This window comes from Trichomycterus rosablanca, chromosome 25 (assembly GCF_030014385.1).
Source record: "Trichomycterus rosablanca isolate fTriRos1 chromosome 25, fTriRos1.hap1, whole genome shotgun sequence".
Classification (NCBI taxonomy): domain Eukaryota; kingdom Metazoa; phylum Chordata; class Actinopteri; order Siluriformes; family Trichomycteridae; genus Trichomycterus; species Trichomycterus rosablanca.
In genome coordinates this window covers 326,293-350,000 of record NC_086012.1, presented here as the reverse complement: position 1 = coordinate 350,000, position 23,708 = coordinate 326,293, and the positions used below count along the sequence as shown (strand labels likewise).

Genomic DNA, 23,708 nt, shown 5'->3' with positions numbered 1-23,708 from the left:
TGAATTGTAGGCGAAGACTCAAACCAAAGCATCATGGGTCTGTCTGTGCAGCACGGGGGGGGGGGGGGGGGGGGCGCTTAAAAGAGCGTGCTCTGATTGGCCGGTGTGATTCATATGTAAATGTGATGGTGGAGGGGTGAAGGTGGTGATGATTGGGTGTGGGGGGTGAGGGGGGGGTCGGTATATAAAGGAACTGGTGCGGCGGGTTCACGCTCATTACAGCGACCCTGCTGTACACACTGCTGGATATTACTAACACACACACACACACACACACACACACACACACACACACACACACACACAGTGTTAGAGGTGAACGGTTCTGGTACCGACCGGACCGAGTCCTGACTCGTCATGGCTCACACGGGGAACCCCACATTCTGGATGGTTACTGATGAAGATGAATGCAGAGGAGACCGCAAGGTAAGTGAGAACACACACACACATACACACACATTACAGTCAGTGATTGTATTACTTCCAGGTCAGGCCGATAGATCTTTGTGTTCTACACTGACTAAAGCTCAGCTTGCTAAATTATTATAAAACTGTTTTCGGGGTGAGCTGTGTGGAACATGAGATGTACAGGGGGGGTTCCTTGGTTTGGCTTTGTTTTTATGGAGACCCATCAAAGGTTCCACGTGAATCTGGTCACAGAGAAGCAGAACCCAGTAAAGTGTGGGTGATGATACTTCTATTTATAACTGGTAACCACTGGAACCATTGAGGAACCGTTAAGGTTTTGACTTTAACCTTCCGCTGTGGATTGTGAGCATGAGAATTCAGAGGAACGTGGTCAGATGTGGTTTGGGATGCGACCACAAACTGTTCACTGAGTTCATTTTTCTTATGGGGTTTTTGTATCTGTTGGTCCTGGATTTTGTAAAGTTGCTTTGAGACAATGTCTATTGTAAAAAGCGCTATATAAATAAAGTTGACTTGACTTGACTTGACTTATCAGACCAGGAAGCCTCTGGTTGAGAAGAAGCGGCGAGCACGGATCAACGAAAGCCTGCAGGAGCTGCGAGGTCTCCTCTCAGACACGGAGGTAAGATCAGTGCATGGAAAGATTAAGAACATTAATGAAGAATGAGGTAGCGGTGGCGGTGGCTAATCTTAGGCTCTCTTCACCTGCAGTTACATGCTAAGATGGAGAACGCCGAGGTGCTGGAGCTGACGGTGAAACGGGTGGAGGACATCCTGCAGGATCGCTCACACGGTACGAAAGCCAAAGTTCATTCTACTGTAGCGGTGCTGCACTGGTCAAAAGTTTACATACACCTGTAGGATGTTTTAGTGGCGCTGTTGTTTTGTTGGGGTCACTAAGCGCTATGCAGTAACGTGTCAGGACAGGATGCCAACCCTCATACAGCCTCACGTCTGTATATAGACGCCTGACTGGCTGATAGCACCGCTGGGGATTCAAACTCTGGATCCCAGCAGTAGTGGGTTAACATAATGCCTATGTTTCTTTCCCTCATTTCCCTCCTTTTTCCCCAAATTTAGTCATTCCCACGTCCCCCTGCACCACCCTTGATGTGACTGAGAAGAACCACAGATCCCTCCAACACGGGTGTAGTCTGGTTTAAAACCCCTTCCCCCCAGTTGAAGCACTGAGGAACCCAGTTGTCCTCCCTCCCAAACTCAGACTTAAGCAGACCAATTGTGTCTGTTGGATGCCTGGCCAGGTCGATAGCATAGCAAAGGTTTGATTTTGACAGCTTGAGATCTCAGCAGTGCTGAATATTTATTTTATGGCAGTTTTGGGATATACAGACAGCAACTTTGATGAGGATTCAGATTTGACTGCTCCCACTGAAAAAGGAGGTGGATCAGTGGTCTCAATGCCAAGAAGAAAAGTGTCCCGATGGTCAGATCTAATCCAAGAATTAGAGAAGAAGTCTGGTGTGAATGATAAAGCTGTATATTCTATATTTGTAGTAACGCTGTATGTTCTGGAATGATTCTCCTCCTGTAGAGGGCGACAGCATGAGTCGGGAGGAGAGCGAGCGCTTCGCCGCCGGTTACATCCAGTGCATGCACGAGGTTCACACCTTCGTCTCCACCTGCCCCGGGATCGACGCCACTGTGGCGGCCGAGCTGCTCAACCACCTGCTGGAATGCATGCCGTTAAACGAGGACCTGCAGGACGTCATCCTGGATTTTGGATCCGAGGTTCTCTCTCCTACGCCAAGCTCGCCCGGAGCTCATTCACCCACAGCGCCGTCCCCCAGCGCCTCCACCGGGGACGATACGTGTTCTGAACTCGACGAGACTTTCGGCGAGGCCAGTCCGGTCCCGGCGGAGGAGGAGAAGAGTCCTGCTACCGGCCCCACGCTACCCTACTCATCACACATGTGGAGACCGTGGTAGAGCTGCCAACCAGGACGCAACCACCACAGACACACTAGTATGGACGTCTACAACGACATCACCAGTGTCACCAACTCCTTCCTTCTTGGGGACGTTTCCCAAGGAATGAACATTTTAAAGCTGTTCCTACTGAAGAACAATGTCAGATGTTAGATCCAACAGGATCTGATGGTACTGAGCGGACAAGCTACCTTCTGGTTGACCAAACAATAAACCCAATTCCTTTTAGGATCTGTTTTTCACTTTAAACAAAAACCTATAAACTACAGAAGCGTCTCACACACAGCAGATTCATTTACGAACTTGAAAACTTGCAAAGCCAGAAATATTTTGTGATTAAAGACGTTTTTCTAGTCGCTAGTGCAGGAATTGTAGATGTGAGGATGAGGAACGACCCTCATATTGGTATTAAATATTTTATTCTAGTTCTTTATTTATAGCATATAAAGTTAAGATTTTTATAAGCATGTAGGAAGTGATCTAGTTATTAATGTTGTTAAAAAGACACGAGGTAGGATAGGGTACGAGTACTGGGGTAGCAAGTAAATATAATCCACTCTTAGTGCTTTTCCACTGCACAGTCCGGTACAGAACGGAGCGGTTCCTAATCTTCTAATATTCATTTAGAAGTATTCGAACTCTGGTTGAGTGTCTATGTCAAAATTAAGGTCTGATTTGCATTTGTGCATTTGGACAGATTTTCTGAAATGAAATATTGAAATATCTGAGCTGTTAAAAGGGCGCTGCATCAGCCGGTGCACTCGAGGTCTGGGTTTCAAACCACATACTGTTTACTGTTTACATAGTGCTCTAAATCGTAACCTTTCCATTTATAAAGAAGTAACAAAAGCACAGTTTAGTAGACAGTATGGTATTTGTGACACGGCAGCATCACATGCAGCCCTGATATGGTGATTTTACTAAAACGAGTTTAATGCTTCATTATTACTTGCTGGAAAATATCAGAACCTCGACAGCTGCTCTGAGACTGAACTAACTGGAATGCTGAGTGGCGCCACTAGACGTTTTTTAATGTCCGTTAAACATCACAGTTCTGTTCTGCACCGTCTGCTGGAAATGCAATTAGTTAAAAGCTCGTTGAGAGCGTAGCGGGAGTTTGGGACTAATTTAGGTCAGTAATTAGCAGTGAAAACCACTTTAGTAGTTCGACTGTGCATTTATCCTGGAAAATAGAATTTAACAGAATAGATTCATGTTTTTTCTGGCAGTGATTTTGCTCTGATCTGATTTGAACCCTTAAAAATATATTTCAGGTCATATCTTAAAAAGAATGTAAATCTAAACATGTACTGATCCAGTGGAATACCCAGCCTAGCTAGTTAGCTAGTTTTATTCACTTTAATGCTAAAACAAGTAGATCAGATTTAATTTTAATGCTTTATGTGTATGTATAGATAATAATATTAATACTTTATTGTTTATTTGTCCTGCATGTTGATTTTATTTATAATGAAGAAATTAAACTGATATTCAAACATGAGCTCGACCTTTGTTTTGATTGTTCTGGTAGCTTGTGTAGTTGTTGCTATATTTACATGTAAACACACAATGTCTTAGTTTTTACATTTTTTCATGGGGTGTAAATGTTGTTGCAGTCTCAGGATTTTTGGAACAGAACAAAACCATCGTCCGTGAGGTTGTTGGTTTTCTGAAAAGCTGCTGCTGATGAACGTGCTGCTGTAGAGAGGTTTACAATGTCATTTAACTTTGTATCACGACCTCCTGATTCATCATCACTCCACAGCTGCTGACTTCTCTGTGCCCATATAAAAGGGAACAGTGGTCTTGGAAAGAAAACATAAATTTCAAAAAAATATTTGTCTCCTCCACTGTGTTACGATTGTTTCCAGTGCCAAGTGACCCGTAGTGTAAGTACCCGAGTACCCGTACTAAGTTCAGTCACCCAGTAAACCGAGTGTAGACGGGCTGTATGGGTGGGGCAGAAAACTGTGCTTACCGTTTCTGTTGCTGTTCGTTGCTGTTTACACCACACATTCACTCCATCTCATTTACACCACACATGCTCTCCAGGACCCCCTGCAGAGCCCCGAATCCAATATCGGTTCCTCCAGCAGGACAGATGGTCTGGAGCGGTTGTTGGGCTTCAGGTTACAAAGTGCAGCTTCCTTCACCCAAAGCCTCACAACAGCCTGAGGGGTTAAACAGGTTCAATCCAGTCCGACAGCATGACGGTGATGAAGAGGATCCCTGGAGACCCCAAGAACACCCCAACCAGAGATTTAAGAGACTGTCTGGGCCTCAGAAAGAAACTGTTATTAGGGCATCAACACATTTTATCCAAATATAAGTGAAAGATTTGTTGTTTGCTCTATTTGTGCAGTAATATGAGGGTGTTGTGTTGGTACCACATCTGAACTGTAATAAGATGTTGTTGGATAACTTTGTGCAGCGGCTGAACTGAATCAAAACAGAAAACACCAAGAGAACTTTCACACAAACTGAGTTACTCAGAAAAAAACAATAAAACAATAAAATTCAACCACACAAGCGGGAATTTAATTTCAGACTGTAAAACGTCCAGAACAGGCACTTTATAGAGTGTGATACCTGGAAGTTCTGAAAACACCTGAGCTGAACATTAAAGCCAAGAAACTAGTAAAAAGAATAAATTCAGCTCATGAATCAAGTCCGTCAATGAAATAAAAGAACGCCACAATAAAATATCCAGTTGGTTAAGAGGTTGTTGAGAATGTAGTGGGGAGTTAGGGTTCATTTTACATCAGTAATAGGCCAGTAACAAGAGCACAATCACAATATATTGGAGGGACGTGCCCCACCCACCAATATTCAAATATGCTTAAAGCTTAAAATACTGATGTAAAAATGACAAATAATCAGATTCCACTTACTAGCTTTGTGTAATGTTAGAATCTGTCAGTGTTATCAGTTGTTGATAAGACCCCCCATGTTAAATTCACGGTCAATTTAGATCAATTTAGTAGCTTTGACTCTTCGATTATTTTGGGAAACATAATTTAGCAGAATATTTGCTTTCCTTCTGTGAAATTCCTGTGAATTGAGCCTCCTTTAACTATCTAAACTATAAAACTATTGAAGATTACATAAGAATAGAAATCTAAACGTGTTTCAGGTCCAGTGGAATACCTAGCCTAGCTAGTTTTTATTCATTTTGAGGCTAAAACAAGTAGATCAGATTTAATAATAAGGATATATGTATAGATAATAATATTAATAACTCATTCTCTATTATCCTGCATGTTGTCGCGTCATTTACCAGCAAAACAGAGATTTAGATTCATAACGTTAAATTTAGCTGCAGTTTTATTGTTGTTTGGCGCCCTCTGCTGGCGGAGGAAAGAGTCGCAGCCTGATTCATTTTTAACAATATAATTTAAAATGTCTTGTGATCGTGATCTAACGAGTCTTTTTTATATTTTATTGCCACAGATTCAGTTCTCCAGAGCTTCAATTGTGTTTGGTTCTGATTTTCGTGGTTCAATTCTTTTAAAAATATAAAAAATGTAGACACCACAATCCTGCATCAGGAGATCAACTGTATTTATTACAATGAAATAATAGTAATACAAACAACGATAAGAGAAACAACAGAATAAGGCAGCTGTGTTTTCTTTTTAAAATTTATTCCCTATAAAGGGTAAAAGCGCACACTGTCATTAAAACGCTTCTAATAACCAGCTGTAACAGAAACTGGGGGTTTTACTCTTTCACTGTAGTATAATGTCTGGTTCTCTTTACCTAAACTGCTCCTAACATTAACCGATAACCAATTACAATACTGCAAATCAGAGCTCAGTGATTTATCAGTTACTGACTTAAAGCAGCAGGACGAAACTGATGAAGATTTGGGGATCTGGAGCCCCTCTGAGGACAAAACATGTCACTACACGCAATTTGCAACTCACATCACGTCACATCACATCAGTCTGCCAGTATCTCTTTGTGATGGTTGGTCTGTGATGGGTCAGCTTTCTCCAGTGCCGTCTGTCTCGTGCCTCTTGTAACAGACAATCCACGTCATGACATCATCAATCCAGCTTCGTCTTCTGTGTCCTGCCATGCAGTGTCTACAACGTCCTCATGTGGGGCCTCATCAGACGCCAAAAGTAACGAAACTTGCCGGACTTAATGTGGTTCAGGAGCTTCTTTCTGTTCTGGTCGTCTCATACACTTGCTCAGTGGTGATCATCATTGTCCATGAGATTTTCAGCAGATTTAAGCTGCACAGGGATTAAATCGATGCTTGTGCATGTTTAGGAAGTTCAGATGAGCCTCTGTACTGGGGCGTGTCCAGTACTCAGTGTGTCCAGTGTATAAACAAACCTCCATCAGTACAGTGGACAGGATAGCCGCTGCTGGCTAAAAATGCAGCGCACGGGGCGCTCAGGTGGCGCAGTGCTAGAACACTGGCTGTGTCTGAGAGAGGGCAGGCTGAAGGGATTTCTCATCACTGCTGCAATTAGGGCCTCTGCTGGCTGATCCAGGAGCTGCACAGAGACGGTGAATAACACACGTGTCGGAGGGGACGGCCCTCCTCGGTCAAAAGGGACAAAATGACAAAATAAATATAATAATAATAATAAGAAGAAAAGATGCAGCACATTAACTGACGTACACAAGTTCATAAAGTAGCTGCTCTCAGAAAAAAAACAATTCTTACATATTAACAAAAATCTGGAACCCTGTACGAGTCCCAACGTCTCTGACCGGAGCTTCTTTCACAGTTTTATACACGGCTAAATAAATAAAGCTGTTTCTGGTGATTTTATCTACAGTATGATAATACTTTGTAATATTTTAGACGTGAAGATCAGAAAGTTTTACAGTTAGTGATTGTTGGTCACAGTTCAGGATTTAGAGGACGAGGAGGGAGACGTTCCTCGTGTCACAGTGCCGACGCCGTTAATGAGCTGATCAGTGGGTCTAAAACCCGGGTGAACAGTTCTGGAGCGTGATTTGGTCAAATCCAAACATCCAAACACCTGAAGTTTGAACCACTTTTATATTTCATTTACTTCACATTTAAAAGCTCACACACTTTTCGGTTCTGCTCAGGAATCTCGGCAGCTGAGATCTCGCAGATAACCGCCGTGTTCCGACGAGCAGCTTCTCCACTGCCAACTCTCTACGATACGATCCGGAACGTGGCATCCATATCTCCCAATCGTGAGTCTGTGTAGGCGCCCGGCCGGCTGATAGCAGAGCTGAGATTGGAACTGGAGAGTTAGAGATCTCAGCACTGATGGGATAGCATGCTTGACCGATCAGCGGTACGCTTGGTCCCTGATCAAGAAGGGTAACTGAGTTCATCACGGGTCCCTAGGTACGGCATGGTTCACTAGGCAATAGAAACAACCACTGAGTGTGGCATATTGCACCGTACCACAGGGTGGCGTGCAGTGAGAAAGCACCGGCACCGTTTGGTTAGTAGCTGCTACATTGATCAGTGAATCTGGTGTAAAACGAGCCGTGTGCACCGAGCTGGAAGATCCACGTGGTTCTGGAACTGCACTTTAGCATCTACGGTCCAAAAGAGTCCAGACGCTGCACGGTGGTGGTGGTGGAGGGGGGTGAGCTGGGGGTGTTAGAGAATACCCGTAATGCACTTCACTGTTTGTACAGAAGAAACCAGGAGCCGCTAGGACACAGAGCCCAAACCAGGCTGCTCCTCCTCTTCCTGTGTATGGGACACGCCCTCCTCCTGCGCGGCCTCAACTCCCAGAAGGCCGAGCGCCATGTCAGGCAGGTTGTCCTCTAACATGGGGGCGGCATCGTCCTTACAGTACATACAGTCCTACACACACACACACACACACACACACACACACACATATTAGTTTTAAAGAATGTGTCATTGTACAGGTGAGAATGACAGGTACAGAGGCCACACCCCCTTATTAGGACTGACAGGTACAGAGGCCACACCCCCTTTACTAGGACTGACAGGTACAGAGGCCACGCCCCCTTTACTAGGATTTACCTGCACGTTTATGCTCATACACACCTTGATGTTAATGGCTTTCGGCAGGCCCCCCCTCCTCATCCACGGGTGCTGGTCTACGAGCTCCCGCCGCTGATCCGCCGTGAACCTCGGCTGACTCTTCTGCATTTGCCGTAAACGCTCCCGATCGTCCCGCAACACCTGATCCAGGTCCCTGCAGCACCGACACACCTGGAGTTAAACGTGGGGCAAATTAGTCTGGATTCTGAGTGAATGAATCGCTGATTTCGGGAGCGGTGGGGGGAAACATACGGTCCAAACAGCTCTGACCCACCCACAGACCTGGTACTCGGACGTTACCAGCAGGTAATCCCGCACCTTACTGTACTGCAATTTACATTAAATCCATGCAGACGTGGGAAAACATGCCAAACTCCTCACAGGGGCGCGACTCACCGTGGCGGGACCTGGTAGTTCATCAGGACTTTGTCGTCGCCGTTGGCCACGAGCAGCCAGAGCGGATCCTGCAGGACGTATTTGAAGTTCTGTTTAGCTTCCTCCCTCTTCTCCTCGTGCTCGGACGAGTCCACGCTGCCGAAATACTTGCTGCTCCCTGCAGGGGGCGATACATGGAGTTATTGATATGGCATAAAACAAGGATAATTAGGCTGTAATTCTACACCGCCTGGGATTTAAACTCCACAGCCTGAGATCTTGGAGGCGCTGGACTAGTGGATTATACCACTGCACCACCCAACCCCCCCCATGTGGACAATTTCGTAATGGCGGTGTAAGAAAAGGGTTAGCGTGGGTCTGCACTCGCCTGTGCCGCTGTTGGAGGTGTCGCAGCCGTTGGAGCCGGTGGACGCGGACGTGGCCGATCCCGAGTCCTCCTGCATGAGCAGCTCCATCGGCTCGCTGGACGTGGACAGGGCGTCGCTCTGAGCGTCGTCGTCAAGGCAACACGTCTAAAGAACAGAAACGACGGTCAGTCTGACCCTGCGTGCGTGAAGCGGCATGAGAAATCCGACAGACTCGGCGCTCCGCTCGTACCTGCCGTGTACCTGAGGGGGCGTGTACGGGGTTTGGGGCCGAAAGGGGTTCTGGGTAAGGTACGTGTGCTGTGGTGGGTACGCTTGCTGATGGGGCTGCTGGGGAGCGGAGTTCGGTTGTGTCTGGAACTGGGCTTGCTGGGGCTGCAAAGGATTCTGGGAGTTGTAGTTCTGCTGTATGTGCTGCGGCCGGAAGAGCTGCTGGGGAGCGTAGGCCTGGTGCTGTTCCGGATAGAAAGGCGGGCGCGCGGCCATGCCAACCTCAGGGAACATGTAATCGGGCAGGACGAAGGCCACCACGGGCGTGACCATGGGTGCGGCGAGCTGAGGAGCGGTGGGCGGAGCCTGAGCGCTCCGAGAGTCTCCGAACCCGCCTGATGTACCGTGGTTGCCAGCAGGGGGCAGCGTAGTGGGGTAAATAGTGTAGCCGGGCATCATGGCCGGGTACGGAACAGAGAAGGCAGACCGAGACGCCTCGGACGGCGACCAGGACGTCTGATCGAGTCCCTGCAGGGGCGGGCGGGGTCTGCGCTGGGACACGGCGCTGTCAGACGATTCGGATTTCCTTATGCGAGGCTTCTTGGATTTTTTGGTTCGCCCGCTCCTTTTGGTGGTCGGCTCCGCCCCCGATGTGCCGGGTTTGGCTGCATGAGCTGCTGTCAGCGCCAAGAGACAAGTGAAAGAAGGTCACCATTAAAATGATACCACTAAATCTTCAATTCCAAAAAAAGTTGGGACGAGAGAAAAAACAGACGGCAATAATCTGCAAATTGTTTTTAACTGAACCTGAATTCAATTAAAATATTGATTGTTTTAACTTTGACGGCTGCAAAAAAGTTGGGACACACGCTTTTTATGGTTCTGCGAATTTCTCAGTCTTACTCTGCCCCCCGTCCCAACTTTTTCTGAGATGCATCAAATCATAAAATAGCAAATGTTTACAAAAATCTGTCAATCTAATAAGATAAAACATTAAATATGTCTAAATATGATCGCCGATCTACTATATGGCCAAAAGTATGTAGACGCCTGACCATTAACTTGTTGGTCATTCTATTCCAAAACCTTTGTATTAATATGATGTTCCGTCCCTTCTATTTGCAACCATCCTTCTGATTTTGGAGTGTGTCTGTGGGACTTTATAACCACTAAGACTTAAACTGGGAAGAAAAATGTAAGCAAATGGGCCCAAAGCGACGCTGGAGAGGCTTTAGAATATAGAATACAGAATATATAACGTCCTTATTTGTCATATATACATATACAGGTGTGCAGTACAATGAAATTCTTTCTTCGCATATCCCAGACATCATACGGCACCCCTGTAGCAGAGAGGGTTAAGGGCCTTGCTCAAGGGCCCAACAGTAGCTGCATGGCAAAGCTGGGATTCGAACTCTCAACCTTTCAGTTAATAGCCCAAAGCTCCGCCCACTAGGCTCCCTCTGTCCACTGTATGTTTTGCGTGTGCTCACCGTCGCCGGCGTGTCGGCGCTCCCTCTCCGCGCCGCCTGTACCGCTCCTCTGTAGCGACGCCAGGCACAGCTCCTTACAGCGGCTCAGGAACGCCTGCTCCTCCTTCTGCGTGTGGGCCGCCAGCACCCGTCTGGTCAGACCCACCTTCCTGTAGGCGCCCCGCTCCGCCGCGGGCGGGGTCGGGCTCTCGGATACGTCCTCGATAATCTCTGCAGGGGCGGATAGATCAATACATAAATCGATCAATCAATCAATCAATGATCTGTATGAATCTGAAGGTCCAGGATGGTCTGTGCTCCAGTTCTGCAGAGCCTCAGGTGTACCTGACTCTGCAGGCTGTGGTTTCTTATCGCCGACGTGGACGATGGTGCTGCTGTAGGAGCACTGAGACGGGATGGACACCACGCTCTCAGCCAAGGCCCCGCCCACCACGTCCGGCGAAGACTTCTTATTGGTCTTCATAGAATCTGCAATAAACGTAACGTAATTAATACAGAAAAATAAATACATACACAAAAATATTTTCAGTGAAGAATAATAATTATATAAATAATAATAAATAAAATTAATACATGTGAACATAAACACTGACGTACCTTCGGCGCCGGCTACAGCTCCATCACCTCCTTTCTTCTCCTCGTCTGAGTTGGAGGAGGTGGTGTTGGAGGAGAACTGGTACTTCCTCTTCACTGTGATGGGTGTGTTACAGCTCTCCAGATATCTGTCACACACACACACAGTCCATCAACTGTTTTATGGTGGCTGGAACCCTGGATAGGGCGCCAATCAATCACTTAACTGTCCCCCTCAGCTCTGCTGAGATTCGAACCCTAGCAGATCTACTAATAAAATCATCATGCTATCCATCACACACCTGATCACACTGTCCAAACAGCTGATCTGTTGGTAGGAGTTTAAGGTTTGGTCCCTCAGCTCCTCCACTGCCGCAGTACCGTCTCTCACCACCGGAGCGGCGTCCTTCTGCTTCACACCAGGTGATTTTAACCCTGCTGAAAGAGACGGTGGGTAAATAAAACAAAAACATAATGTTAAATTAATACGAGCAGTTTGAGTGTCTCCACAGTGGATAGGTTCACGTAACAGCATGAGCCTTCTGTATCTGGGATTCAAACCCCCAGAACTCGGGCAGCAAACACACACACACGCACACACACACACACACACACACACACACACACAATCAGCACGCGAATGACCAGGCAGGGTTTCCATGATGTCTGTTTTTATTCTGAGCTACATGAATTACCCACACACACGCGCACACACACACACTCATACACACACACACCGGTACTTACTCTCTGCACTCTTCTTCGGATCAGATTTAAGATGCTGGTCCTGCATCTTTAGCATCTGAACTCCTTTACAGATCTCCTGAAATGACCTCTGCACACACACACACACACACACACACACACACACACACACACAATGTTAGACCTGATAAACAGAAAGTCTCTAAAATAAAGAATCCGACCATGTTCAAGCTATACAGATGAAAAGGCATCGCTGCTAGGGAACAGCTTAGTACAGAAGGATGCAATTTGGGACACAGCCGAAGTGGATGTGAGTGAATTACACACCTACAGTGAGTTGGGACACGACACAAATCCTAACCCCTCAGTGCAGTTGCACCAGACTGGGAATCGTATGTCCTTATTATTATGAAATTTGTGGACGCCCCTGTTGTAGTGTATTTAACTGTCAGAATGGGAAAAATCCCAGCAGTCATGTTCCAAGATCTAATATAAAGCTGTGTAATAAGTGTGGACGCTGTGCGTGCCTTACTGGTTTGGTTTTGCCTCGCTCGCTGTTGGCGGCGTTGTCGTTGCCGGCGGCGACGTTAGCGTTGCTGTTGCTGTCGCTGGATGATGTCACACTTTGCATGTGGTCATGGGAACCGTTGCTGCCATGACTACCGTAACCACTGGAGCCTAAACTGTGTACAGGCTACACACACATACATACACAGTAGAAATAGTTAACAGAAATACGACAAAAGTGTGTGTGTGCGTGAGTGTGTGAGAGCGTGTGCGTGTGTGAGTGTGTGTGAGTGTGTGCGTGTGTGTGAGTGTGCGTGAGTGTGTGAGAGCGTGTGTGTGTGTGTGAGTGTGTGTGAGTGTGTGCGTGTGTGAGTGTGTGCGTGAGTGTGTGTGAGTGTGTGTGAGTGTGTGTGCGTGTGTGTGAGTGTGTGTGAGTGTGTGTGCGTGTGTGTGTGTGCGTGAGTGCGTGTGTGTAAGTGTGTGTGCGTGTGTGTGTGAGTGTGTGTGAGTGTGTGAGAGTGTGTGTAAGTGTGTGTGTGAGTGTGTGTGAGTGTGTGTGCGTGTGTGTGTGTGCGTGAGTGCGTGTGTGTAAGTGTGTGTGCGTGTGTGTGTGAGTGTGTGTGAGTGTGTGTGCGTGTGTGTGTGTGCGTGAGTGCGTGTGTGTAAGTGTGTGTGCGTGTGTGTGTGTGAGAGAGTGTGTGAGTGTGTGTGCGTGTGTGTGTGAGTGTGTGTGAGTGTGTGTGTGTGTGTGAGAGTGTGTGTAAGTGTGTGTGCGTGTGTGTGTGAGTGTGTGAGAGTGTGTGTGTGAGTGTGTGTGTGTGTGTGTGAGTGTGTGAGTGTGTGAGAGTGTGTGTGTGAGTGTGTGTGAGTGTGTGCGTGTGTGAGTGTGTGTGTGAGTGTGTGTGTGTGTGTGTGAGTGTGTGAGTGTGTGAGAGTGTGTGTGTGAGTGTGTGTGTGTGTGTGTGAGTGTGTGAGTGTGTGTGAGTGTGTGTGTGAGTGTGTGTGTGTGTGTGTGAGTGTGTGAGAGTGTGTGTGTGAGTGTGTGTGTGTGTGTGTGAGTGTGTGAGAGTGTGTGTGTGAGTGTGTGTGTGTGTGTGTGAGTGTGTGAGTGTGTGTGAGTGTGTGTGTGAGTGTGTGTGTGTGTGTGTGAGTGTGTGAGTGTGTGTGTACCTGCATCAGGATTTTATGGATCTGCTCTGTGATCTCCTGGATGTCCGAGTCCATGATCTTCCCCTCTGTGAAGGTGGGAACTGAAAACACGTCCTCATTCACCGGCCCCCTGCAACACACACACACACACACACACACACACACACACACACACACATACACACACACACACACACACACACACACACACACTTAATAAAGCTTTACATTTACTGCATTTAGTAGAAGCTTTTCTCCAAAGCAACTTGCAGTACCGAGACAGTTTATTGTCAACTGAGGGTTAATTGAAGCAATTGAGGGTTAAGGGCCTTGCTCAAGGGCCCAACAGTTTTCAACCTGGCAGTGTTGGGGCTTGAACCAGCAACCTTTTGTGTGTGTGTGTGTCCCAGCTTTAAACGAATCCCTTATGAAACTGATTCTGTTCCGAAGCTCTCACACTCAGGCACTGTATGTGGGACCACTGCTGCTGGAATTTGTGTCCCAGCATCAGTAATATTTAACATACAGCATGACGTTGTACACAGGTGCACCCCGATCCGTTTTTTAATTTTGTCAACATGCTAGCACAACAGAGCTGACATTTCAAACTCTGAACTCTGAACTCTGATCTCGGCTCTGCTACCGACCAGCCGGGAGGGAGGGAGGGAGGGAGGGAGGGAGGGAGGGAGGGCCATAGCGGGGTTCCTCATAACTGCTGAAATGACGCCCTCAGTGGTGCTGCACAGAGACGGGGGATAACGGACATGGGTGCTTGGCTCTCCGTGCACGATACGGATCTCCATACGAACCGTAAGTGTTCGGGTTTGAGACTCACATGCGCACTTTGTGTCGGCCGATGACGAAAGACACTTTGCGGCTCCAGGGGTTGACGAAGCTGGACCAGCTGGTGTCCAGCGTGATGTACTCGCCGTTCCTGGTGCACAACCGGATGGACGAGTGGTCAAACGCCTGGCCCACGTACTGCAGAACTACACACACACACACACACACACACACACACACACACACACACACCTCATCAGTGATAATGACTGATTAGAGCCACTGACTTTTATCAGACAGATAAATAGGGGTAGTTCGACTTCACCCTCAGGTTCATCCTCTAGAATTGTTTGTTAGTGTGTGTGTGTGTGTGTGTGTGTGTGTGTGTGTGTGTGCGCTTACTCTTGCGATGTACTGCCAGCATGGTCGATCTGTCATCAGGATGAATGTGAAGAAGAAAAGGGGTCCCAATCAGGTCCTGTGGCAGGTACCCCAACAGAGGAACTGCCCTGTAACACACACACACACACACACACACACACACAAACACCGGAAATTACACACTTACACACACACACACACACACACACACTCAGTAGTGTCTATAAGTAAGTAGGTAACACACCTTTCATCAACATCCTGGAACACACAGTTGGGTGTGTGTGTCGTTGTGAACATCCTCTTGTCTGTGGGAATCCTGGGTGCTGCACACACACACACACACACACACACACAGATATTTAATTTACAAAACATATGTGCTTATTTGAATCTAATGTTCCAGTAGTTTTAGCTTCTGTGTGTGTGTGTGTGTGTGTGTGTGTGTGTGTGTGTGTGTGTGTTTACCTTCATATCCCGAGTGAACCCTCTCCGCCAGGATGAGGCAGCAGAAATGTTCCTCAGACAGTTCGGTGTCCTGAACCTTCATCAGATACGGAGTCATCCTGAACGGGTAGTACTGAAGATCACCGTCCTTCTCCTTCCCTCCACTACACACACACACACACACACACACACACCATTTTCATTTATATAAACCTGTTGGTAAGAGTAGCATGATCAGATCTGCAACACATGAACTACGAGGAACCTCTCCAGATCAGATCCCTCACCCTCACATGCACTTATATCTCGTATCAGCCCTGCGGGTGTGTGTGGGGGGTGTTCCTAATGTTTTGGCTGATCAGTGTGTATTTTTATGAGGGAATCGACACCGAACGTCTCACCTGATCCTGCAGAAGAAGGATTTCTCCTGCACAAAATCAGCCGCTGACGACTCTACAGAGGAGAGAAAAACCAGTGTCAGTGTTCATAAAGAGTAAAAGGTGTGTGTGTGTGTGTGTTTGAGTGTGTGTACACTAACCTGTACCGGTGCACATGCTCCACGCCGGCAGTCTGTACGGAGTTGTGTAGCTGTAGAACACACTCACATCCTGCGGCGTCAGAAACTCCACAAACTTCCTGTCCGTGAACTCGTCCATCCTGCAGTGCAGGATGGTGGCGGCCTGCTCCGATATGTACACGATCTTCCCGGTGATCAAGGACACGGCCACTGCGAAGATATCCTACACACACACACACACACACACACACACACACACACACACACACAGAATCAAAATATTGTACTGGGAGGTGTTTATACTGGAACACTGTCATTACTGATGCTTTCTCACCCAATAGGTGTGTTTAATATTAAACATATGGAATGTATGGAACACTAGAACCTTTAGAACTATGCGTGTACTCATCTCATCAAAGCATTTGGTTTTAAATTAAATCCCTGATAAAGGTTTCATGCAGAATCAGATTTTTGCTGTGCAGTGTAGTTACGACGCTCCGCCGCCAGATGTCGCCAAATACACGCTTCTACAGCAGTGATAGAGCAGAGACTCCTCACACATCACACATCATGTGGAAATATTTGGACTCTCCTCTGACCTCTGTCTTCAGAAATAGGGTTCTGAGAGCAAAACTGCTGCTTACTGGATGATTCTGTCTTCATAAACATGACAGCAGATCAGCAGCCGTTTCTGATAAACTCAAACCAGCCGTCTGGTACCAAGAACAAGCTCAGAGTCTCTCATACCCCCTTTCCACCAAAATAACCCTGGTTCTTGAACCGGTTCTGTTCGGGTTTCTCTGAGCGTTCTCTGGGCGTTACTTACTAAGAGTTAAGAGCAGTAATAACATGGCGGAGTGTGTGGATTATGCGCGAGCATTTGTGCTGCTGTTACAGATGTTTGTTTTTATGTAAAAAGCATCGATCTAACTATCGGTGATAAGAAGACGTGACGTGTTCGTCTCAGTTGTTGTTTTCTTTAGTTCATTGACGTGAGAGGAGTTTTGCGCTTCGCTTTCACCGCGACTCTCGGCTCAAATAACCGATTAGCTCAGCGCTCGACTTAAATGGTGAAACATCATTAAAGTTCCACAACACGAACAATAATCTGTGTGAAATAAACATTAAATCCAGTCTATAATACCACGTGTATCTGTGTGTAACTGGATTTACTTCACGTGTGTTTATGCAGCTCGGGGAGGTGAAAAAGCTTCACGCTTTATTTATCATGTTAAGCGAGTTTCGTTCTGTCCGGGTCACTTTCATCACGTAATATCTCACAGTTCATCTTTTTAAAGGCGCTTTGAAAATATCAGCGGCAAACTGGTTCAAAATGTGATCAGGAGAAGTTTAAAAGATAAAAATGCAGCATTAAGCTCCATACGAGACTCCAGCGGACGCCGTTGTTGCTAACGCTATGCTGTACGACACGACACACCCACTGACGGACGTCACGGTTCGGCCTGAATAACCCAGTATTCTGTGGTGCCAGATCGGCCCGCTGGTTCTCTGTCTGGAACCTCTTTTCTCCGGTGGAAACACGCGGAACCGGTTCAAAATCAAGTTCGGGAACCGGAACGGGCTCCGTGCCGCGTCGGTGGAAAAGGGGTAACAGTGACCTTTGATCCGTGTCTGTACGGGTTCCTAAATCGTTCTGCTCCTACATGACCGTCTAACTGGAATAATTCCTGAACATAAACCAGCAGCTATACTTTAAAAGGGAAATTGCTCAGACACAGCATGACGTCAGTGTGTTGGCAGTGTTTGTAAAGTGTGTGTGTGTGTGTGTGTGTGTGTGTGTGTGTGTGTGTGAAAGAGACTTACAGTGTTCTTGAGGGTGTATTCAGACATGATGCTGTTGATCTCGTCGATGGTGTAGGAAGAAACGTCCAGACCCGGCGGCTGGCTGTCATTAACCATCAGCATCTGATAGTACTCCTCATTCGCTACACACACACACACACACACACACACACACACACAGGCCAGGTCACTTACAGCAGTGATACTCATTTCTTCCTGCTGGCGGCGCCACTGAGCGACGAGCTTGTAAACGATCCACGATATAAAGTGGGCGTGGCTTCATGAACCTTTATTGCTTTAGTCAAACTGTATTAAAGAGCTACGAAGCTACAACCAGCCCTTCCAGGATCAGGACACTAGCCACTGTGCTGGATTTTTCCCACAATGCTGTACTTCTAATTTAAGGTGGAACAATTTATTTCACCCTACACCTTTATCAGCCCACATAAATAAGATTAACACGACTGCACCCGGTACATGGAACACTGGGATCTCTGCCAAGGTCATGTGGAAAAGCCAAACTGGAAATTCACCCAGATTGCAGGACGTGAGTGTTCACAGTCGAGCAGGCTTGACATCAGCATTAGCTTAAAGACTGCTGTACATCACATGATCAGCACATCTCTTCAGCTTGGAGGCAGGAGCTTTCTGTAAGGCTGTGGTGATGTAAAGCCTGCTGGACCGTGAGCAGCTTCTACAGGTATAAGGGAACACGAACACACACACACACACACACACACACACACACACACACACACACACACACCTTTGACCTGTTTGACGCAGCGCAGGGCGTAGCGGAGTGTGTGCAGCGTGCTCGCTCGGCCCTTGCTGCGCTTCTCAGCGGGCAGGTGATGTTTCAGCTTCTTCAGGGTCTTGAGCAGCTGCTTCTGAGTCTTCGTCCTCGCCGACTGCTCACTGCTGCTCACACACACACACACACACACACACACACACACACACACACGCGCAGCATGTAAAACCTCAGACCTCATGTGATGTAGGGTGGGCATCTGTGGCGTACCTGCAGCCGCTGGTGGACGGGTGGTCCTGCTCGGAGCTCAGCAGGCTGTAGGTGTTGGAGCTGCTCGGAGGTGAAGAACTCTGAGAGTTTGAACTGTGGGAGACACAGAGAGAGAAATGAAACTACACCCAGGTTCAGGGGTTCCTACATTACCCACAATGCCGTTCAGCTACACTCTGGTCTCAGGGAGAATCTTGGGTGAGAAAATTTTGGCTTTAGAAGAACAATGAACAAACCATTCTCTATATATCTGTAATGGTTCTGTAATGGCTCTATAATGGTTCTGTACAGGTTCTGTACTGGTTCTGTAATGGCTCTATAATAGTTCTGTAATGGCTCTATAATAGTTCTGTACTGGTTCTGTACTGGTTCTGTACTGGTTCTGTAATGGCTCTATAATAGTTCTGTACTGGTTCTGTAATGGCTCTATAATAGTTCTGTACTGGTTCTGTAATGGCTCTATAATGGTTCTGTAATGGCTCTATAATAGTTCTGTACTGGTTCTGTACTGGTTCTGTAATGGCTCTATAATAGTTCTGTACTGGTTCTGTACTGGTTCTGTAATGGCTCTATAATGGTTCTGTAATGGCTCTATAATAGTTCTGTACTGGTTCTGTGTACTGGTTGTACAGGACTGTATCCCGGAGGTTTGAACCTCCCCGGCGGTGGTGCAGTGACGGTGTCAGTGATGTAATGACCCGATAGCTCTGTGGCGGCTCCGGTTAAATCCGGCTGCATTCCTCTCTCGCGTGGCAGAGCGGCGAGGACAGAACGCTAACGCCTACACAACGCCATCAACACACACAAACAGCAACGGTTACCAGGAGACGCCGAGCTACAGCAACGGTTACCAGGAGACGCCGAGCTACAGCAACGGTTACCAGGAGACGCCGAGCTACAGCAACGGTTACCAGGAGACGCCGAGCTACAGCGGGAAACACTGTGACTCACCAACCGGCAACTCGATTCAGAACAAGCTCCACTACAGAACTGAGCAGCAGTCCGACACCATACACATGCACTCAGCGGGTATACAATTACTGACTGTAACAGGAGGCAGCATTCTCAGCACTGACACTAACATGGTCATGATGGCAGTGTGTGCGGTTCTGGTAGCAGGTGCAGCAGTGTTGTTGGGATTTCCAAACACCTCAGTGTGGATGCTGGGAGGAGAACAGCGCTCCAACCAAAAACACTGTGGGAAGATTAACACCCAGCGAAAACACGGTATGTGCTCCTAATAAAAAATCCCAACAACACTGCTGCACCTGCTACACTCATACATACACAGAACCGAACTGTGTGCTGAGAATGGTCCACCACACCATCATGTGGTCAGTCACTCACCTCTTGTTGCTGCCTGAAGATCCCAGCAGCGCCGAATCCTTGCCGTTGCCGCTGGACCCTCCGACTGACTCGTTGCCGTGCCACTCGTTGCCATGGGATTCCGTGTCGCTCCCGCTCGAACCGTTGCCCCCCATCTCCATGTCCTCGTGCAGCGGCGGGCGGCAGCCGGGGGAAGCCGGCGGGTCGTTGCCGCTGTCGCTCCCATCGGAGGCCCCGCCCATCTCGTGCAGGTGAGGCATGGGGACGCCGGACCCCTCCCCCTCCTCCTCGGACCCGCCCCCGGACAGGTACGACTTGAGCCCGGACTCGGCGGACATGCTCACAATCAGCGGGTGGAAGGTCTAGGCTGAGATTACAGGACGCCGGAGCTGAAGCATGGGGGCGCTGTGGAGGGGGGAGACCACAGAGATGTTTCAACTACACACACTCATGTACACACACACACACACACACACTCATGTACACACACACACACACACACACACGTACACACACTCATGTACACACACACACACACACACTCATGTACACACACACACACACACACACACACGTACACACACTCATGTACACACACACACACACTCATGTACACACACACACATGTACACACACACACACACACACACACACTCATGTACACACACACACACACACACACACACACTCATGTACACACACACACATGTACACACACACACACTCATGTACACACACACACATGTACACACACACACACACACACTCATGTACACACACACACACACACACACAAACTCCTACACACACACCCTCCTACACACACACAGTTATTACACAATATAACTTTTACATAAGTATTAAAATACTTATTTAACTTTTTACATAACACACACTTATGTAAAATCACACACACACACACACACACACACACACACACACACACACACACACACAAAAGAAGCGGCTGGTAATTGAGTCCCAAATGATTTACACCCCACTAATAAGTGTATTTAGTATAAAATAGCACATTATTATCTCACTAAGGTCACCAGTGGGGCAGCTCTCCGAATCATGCCGTTTAACTCAGACTGACGTAATGATCCGGGGACCTATCGGAGCATCAGTCAGTGCATGTATATATTGTTTATTTAGGACGGTGGGTATAAAGAGCCTCTCTGGTTTCCCAGCACGAGGCTGCAGTGTGTAAAATCCAGCAGGATCCGGTTCCCTTATCAGGTCGCGTCCCCTCCCCTGACAATGGTTTGGGTTCCAAAGTCTCCTGACCCCTGTAATGACCTGCAGCTCTGACACACCTGAAGTGCATCACCCGTCACCGGTGTGCACACGAGCGAGGCGAGAGGAGGCGAGACGAGGCGCTCTGCTGCTTACAGAAAGCTTCAGCATGCTCTCTTACATAAAGCCAGAACTCACTGTGCCCTCAAATCCTACAATCATGCACAACATGAACAACAGCGTGAGTTTCACCATCCAGCAGCAAAACACTTCAGCGCTGCAGTCAGGGGGTCAGACGGCTCAAAGAAACGCAAACAATACATCAGCTTTTATTTAACTGACGTCAGGATGCTGGAATGTAAAACTGAGACTGCTGCAGGTCCTTCTGCACAGTAAAACCTCCTGAACATTAAAACATGTTAAAGTGCAAATCTACACTAAAAGAGGATTTTTATACTATATAAATAAATATTTATTTGTGCATGTTGAAGACACAATTCTCTCATCCACAAAGAATAAACGATTTATTCCATTCACTCTTTTTATCTTCACTAAGCACTTTATCCTGACCATGGTCCCAGAGCTCAAGCACTATCCTCAATCTACTGAGCGAACAGGGTGTGTGTTCCTACAGAAACCAGTGGGTTTAAACAGTGTTTACAATCCCAACAACACTGATGCACCTGCTACACTCATAGCAGAACAACACACACTACCGTGTCATTACCATGTTATTATAACTGCAGTGACATCAGCTGGTCAGTCGGGGTCCTATAGGGTCACTTTCCATTAATACATGGAGTACAGGGGGTGTATTACTGAGCTGTAATAATAATAATAAATAATAATAATAATAATAAATAATAATAATAATAATAATAATAATAATAATAATGCTTTATTTTTGTTTTATTGTGTTGTAGACCTTTATTATAATTTTTTAGTTGTTATTATTATTACTATTATTATTATATTTATTAAAATTACTATTTACTGTTATTACTGTTTGTATATTTATTTTTATTCTTCTTATATTATTATTTTATTACTACATTATTTCATTTTTTATGACAACAAAATAATAATTACTATTATTATTGTAGTTATTATAATATTTATTAATATTAATACTTTTATTGTTATTATATTTATTAATATTTTATAGATATTAGTTTAAATAATTGTTGTTTTAGTTATTATTAATATTTATGATTGTTGTTAATATTATTTATTATTATTGTTTTAGTTTTCTTTACAATATTTACAATATTTACAATTTTTATAATTATTATTATAGTTAAAATTTATTAATTTATCATTATTATTTAATTTATTATGACAACAATGATAATTATTAATATTATTGTAATTATTATATTTATTGTTGTTATTATTATAAAATGTATTAACATTTTACAGTTGTTGTTATTATTATAAATTACTGTTATATTTATTATTATATTAACTACCTTTTTAAATGGACAACTTAGTGAGTACTTAAGGTTTAACATGTTTTAAATAAATAAGCATGTGCATGTAGACTACAGCTGTATTAATGTGTGCATTAATAATGATAATAAACAGAGTTAATAATAAGCAGTGGAATGTAGATGATATAAATATAAAGTTATATGGTTATATAATGTTTACATGCAGAAAACGCCACGATTACAAACTCCACAAACCAACCCGACCTCTTCTGATCTACCTGATCCCTCACAGGGGGTCTAAAAATCATCATAACATCAAATCAAACTCTTTCATTTAACTAAAATCTTAGATAGGGCAGCGAGCGAGAATGATCCGCGCATGCGCAGTGCCAGACTTGTTATGCAGCTTTTTCTTTTTTTTATGTGGTTCATAATAAAGGAATAAAATGAATAATTTCAGAACAAACCTGAATGTGAAGCGACGGTCCGATATAATTCCAGGTGATTCTGAAGAGATTCTGTGTAATTGTGTGCGCTGGTATTAAATTAGAACGAGTTAGGAGTGAACACGCTGCCCTCAGCACCGCTCAGCACTGATCCACTCACAATGTAGAGCGGCGCGCTGATTGGTTCAGACCGAATGACGTCAATACGTGGGCGAGTTCAGAGGATTTTTCAATCAGCGGCATGTGGTCAGAAGTGTACACACACACACACACACACACACACACACACACACACACACACACACACACACACACAGGGGGGTCTGAGTTCTTTACTGGGACTGAATGACTGCAACACAGTAATATACAGACAGCAGTTCTACAGTCATGTAACACCCACAGCAGAACAACACACTCTACCATGTTATTACCATGTTATTATAACTGCAGTGACATCAGCTGGTCAGTCAGGGTCCTATGGGGGTCCCTTTCTATTAATACATGGAGCCCAGGGGGTGACAA

The 23,708-nt window shown here is 46.1% G+C and overlaps 2 protein-coding genes across 2 annotated transcripts; one reads left to right on the top strand and one right to left on the bottom strand.

Moving 5' to 3' along the window:
• The first annotated feature begins 357 nt into the window (after positions 1–357).
• On the top strand, positions 358–2,376 carry LOC134302177 (transcription cofactor HES-6-like). The gene is made up of 4 exons (XM_062987214.1): positions 358–426; positions 965–1,051; positions 1,141–1,222; positions 1,982–2,376. Exons 1-4 carry the CDS (start codon positions 358–360, stop codon positions 2,374–2,376), a joined length of 633 nt encoding a protein of 210 aa, XP_062843284.1.
• Positions 2,377–5,928: 3,552 nt separating this feature from the next.
• LOC134302173 (period circadian protein homolog 2-like) lies at positions 5,929–23,317 on the bottom strand. Its single transcript, XM_062987211.1, has 23 exons — positions 23,208–23,317; positions 20,096–20,479; positions 18,749–18,841; positions 18,491–18,648; positions 17,746–17,867; positions 15,943–16,144; positions 15,806–15,857; positions 15,426–15,568; positions 15,205–15,283; positions 14,982–15,088; positions 14,632–14,785; positions 13,818–13,926; positions 12,673–12,834; positions 12,183–12,270; positions 11,738–11,873; positions 11,460–11,584; positions 11,187–11,330; positions 10,863–11,072; positions 9,403–10,046; positions 9,146–9,306; positions 8,795–8,944; positions 8,402–8,552; positions 5,929–8,191 (listed from the first exon to the last, which is right to left on the bottom strand). Exons 2-23 carry the CDS (start codon positions 20,410–20,412, stop codon positions 8,036–8,038), a joined length of 3,663 nt encoding a protein of 1,220 aa, XP_062843281.1. The 5' UTR covers positions 20,413–20,479; positions 23,208–23,317; the 3' UTR covers positions 5,929–8,035.
• Between the last annotated feature and the right edge of the window lie 391 nt (positions 23,318–23,708).

Bases quoted from the DNA above. Each gene is read 5' to 3' on its own strand.
- LOC134302177 (XM_062987214.1), top strand. From the start codon at position 358: ATGGCTCACACGGGGAACCCCACATTCTGGATGGTTACTGATGAAGAT. The intron at 427-964 runs GTAAGTGAGAAC...TTGACTTATCAG, and splicing joins AATGCAGAGGAGACCGCAAG to ACCAGGAAGCCTCTGGTTGA. The intron at 1,052-1,140 runs GTAAGATCAGTG...CTTCACCTGCAG, and splicing joins GTCTCCTCTCAGACACGGAG to TTACATGCTAAGATGGAGAA.
- LOC134302173 (XM_062987211.1), bottom strand. From the start codon at position 20,412: ATGTCCGCCGAGTCCGGGCTCAAGTCGTACCTGTCCGGGGGCGGGTCC. The intron at 16,145-17,745 runs GTAAGTCTCTTT...GTGTGTGTGTAG, and splicing joins AATACACCCTCAAGAACACT to GATATCTTCGCAGTGGCCGT. The intron at 15,858-15,942 runs GTTAGTGTACAC...TCTCCTCTGTAG, and splicing joins GAGCATGTGCACCGGTACAG to AGTCGTCAGCGGCTGATTTT.